The sequence below is a fragment of the Terrapene carolina genome, unplaced genomic scaffold, assembly GCF_002925995.2.
Source record: "Terrapene carolina triunguis isolate 2854851 unplaced genomic scaffold, T_m_triunguis-2.0 Scaffold132, whole genome shotgun sequence".
NCBI classification, from domain to species: Eukaryota; Metazoa; Chordata; order Testudines; family Emydidae; genus Terrapene; species Terrapene triunguis.
Genome location: NW_020664483.1, coordinates 8,416,707 through 8,419,794, shown reverse-complemented (window position 1 = coordinate 8,419,794; position 3,088 = coordinate 8,416,707). Strand labels below are relative to the sequence as shown.

General features: G+C 39.5%; 1 protein-coding gene across 1 annotated transcript in view; it reads right to left on the bottom strand.

The window, feature by feature from the left end:
- Positions 1–3,088, bottom strand: part of PLCB4 (phospholipase C beta 4) — a 318,918-nt gene that overhangs the window by 6,728 nt on the left and 309,102 nt on the right. Inside the window, exon 37 of the mRNA XM_029911893.1 lies at positions 205–304. Coding sequence (XP_029767753.1) covers positions 205–304 — 100 coding nt within the window. The remainder of the gene's footprint in view (positions 1–204; positions 305–3,088) is intronic.

The following is a 3,088-nucleotide window of genomic DNA, read 5'->3' as shown; positions in this document are numbered from 1 at the left end:
AAAAAAAAAAAAAAAGGATATTGTGCTTGAGGATTTATTAAGTCCAAGAGCCAAAACCACATATCTGAGTCAATGATAAGGAGATAGATAATTTAGGGGCTTATTTTGCGACCCTTTATGCACTACCTTAGACTGTGAGTAGCTCCACTGAAGTCAGTGGGACTAATTGCAGAGAAAGGCCCTACTCCAGCCTTAAGTCTTTACATTATATTTAATGTTTCTGGCTAGCTTGGATGCTGTGACTAAGAGAGTTTGAAGAAACTGACCAAGATTGTTGCAAACTAAGTTTGCCTTGATCCTCAATCTAGAGTGATCCATTTAATTGAGGAGTTTATTAATCCATTTGCAGTAGTTTATATTTACCATCTTCTAACAGGGTTTAACAATTATTAAAACTCATACCGATTATCATGACAAAAAAGATATTTTAACTAATGCGTCACACGGTGCCATTCATAGATTCCAAGGCAAGAAGGTACCATTGTCATCATCTAGTCTGACTTCCTGTATAGCACAGGCCATAGACCTTTCCCAAAATGGAAATCTTTTAGAAAAAATCCCATCTTGATTTAAAAATTCTGAGGGATGGAGAATGTACCACAACCCTTGGTAAATTGTTCCAATGACTAATTACTCTCACTGTTAAAAATGTAGGCTGTATTTCCAGTCTGAATTTGTCTAGCTTCAACTGCCAGCCATTGTATTATGCCTTTCTCTGCTAGACTGAAGAGCCTATGATTAAACATTTGTTGCCCACGTAGGTCTTTACTATACTATACTATAATCAAGTCACCCCTGAACTGTCTCTTTATTAAGCTAAATAGATTGAGCTCCCTGAGTCTATTACTATAAGGCAGGTTTTCTAATCCTTTAATCTTTCTCATGGCTCTTCTCTGAACCCTCTGCAGTTTATCAACATCCTTCTGGAATGGTGGGCACCAGAACTGGACACACTATTCCAGCAGTGGTTGCACCACTGCTAAATACAGAGGTAAAATAACCTCTCTACTGCGGTTTGAGATTCCCATGTCTATGTATCCCGGCATCACATTAGCTCTTTTGGCCACAGCATAGCACTGGGAGCTCATGTTCAGCTAATTAGCCATCATGACTAAGGCTACAATGTAATCATGGGTATTTTTAGTAAAAGTCATGGACAGGTCACGGGCAATAAAAAAAAAAAATTCACGGCCCGGGACCTGTCCATTAATTAGCGAGCCTATAACGTATATTATCTAAGCAATAATATTCATCCCCTTAAATCAGGCAACAACATTTAGCTGTATTAAAACACATATTGTTTGCTTGCACCCAGTTTGAGTCATTGATGTGTCTTCTTCCTTATTTACCACTCCCCTAATTTTTGGGTCATTTGCAAATTTTATTAGTGATGATGTTATGTTTTCTTCAAGGTCATTGATAAAAATGTTAAATTGTGTAGGGCCAGGAACTGATCCCTGCGGGACTCCACTGGAAACAGACCCACTCAATTATGATTCCCTGTTTATAGTTGCATTTTGAGACCTATCATTTAGCCAATTTTTAATCCATTTAATGTGTGCCATGTAACATTTTATATTGTTCTAGTTTTTTAATGAAAATGTTGTGCAGTACCAAGTCAAATGCCTTACAGAAGTTTATTATGTCAATACTATTACCTTTATCAACCAGACTTGTAATCTCATCAAAAAAAGATAAAGTTAGTTGGACAAGATCTATTTTCCATATTTTATAGTTATCATATAAATAAAAAGAAAGTATGTAACTACTGTTTACATATAAGACACATTTGTAAAGTGCCTTTCATGGCAAGAATTCTAATGGGAATTCTAAGAATTCAACAAAATAGTTGAAAGAGTTGAATTAGACTAATTGCAAAAGTCTGAAAAAGAGAAGTGTCTTCAGCCTATTTTTATATATAAACACAGCTTAAGTAATTTAATGTCATAAGCAGAAGGTTTTCATAAACCTGGAACATGATTACCAAGGGCTCTGGGAACTGCTGTCTCCAGTCTGTACTAGAAATCTGTAAAACTCCACAGTTCATTCAGAAGGAACAAGTTCAAGGCCTAGGATCAAAATAGCCCAATGCCGGGGAGGCAACAGAAGGTGAAAATGTTCAACTATTTAGCAAGTCCAAAGCCGTATGGAAACCTTGAAGGCTCATGGGAAATCATCATATGAACATTGCTTCTACCTGTGTATTCAGAACACTTTAGATTAAAATGGAATTTTAAAGAGCTACAAAAGTGCAGCCCCAAACCAGGGGAAAATGCAAGAAGCTGTCACTGAAATCTGTGCCTCTGGTCTCCCAAGTCTGGAGCTCAGACATCAAAACTAGGGATGGCGCTTCCAGATGTGCAGTGAAGACATGCTGACTGGCTTTATAGCTTCAGGTGTGGTCTGGTCTAGTGGGGCTTGGAGCTCCGCGAACAGGGAATAAGACCAGTCAGCACCAGGTGAATGAGGAAACTGTGGTCCAAGGTTGGAGGATCAATACATGAATGATCCTACGCTGTCATCAGAAAACAGCCCCTGCTCCTCTACCCCTCACACCTTTCTTTGGCATCCCCCCCCCCCAAAAACTGGCTTTGCCCCTTACTAATCTCACACCTATCCCCTTTCTTCCCCATAACCTTCCCTTCTGCTCCCTCTGGAATGCCTGTTCCATCTCTCATCACTGCCAGGAGTGGACAGGAGTGAAGGCCATGGGATGCCTTTTCATTGATCCATTTCCCACTACCTCTCCCGCTTCTCTGAACCCAAGGCTAACCCAAAACTAGACCCAAGTCTTAATGTTGCCTTCTCAGTGCATCTTAACAACACGCAAATGTAACTGTCGCAAGTGATACTGCACAGCATTTAAAGGGGAAAAAATGGATCAGTGAATAAAAACTAAGGTCCTAATTCTAGAAACACTTTCACACATGCATAACTTTATCCGTGTGATTCGTTCCATTGTAGTCAGTGGCACTACTTGTGGGTGTGACGTTCACTCCTTTGTTAGTATTTCCAAGATTGGGGCCTAAACTATATGATCTACACACACACACACACACACACACACACACACACACACACACACACA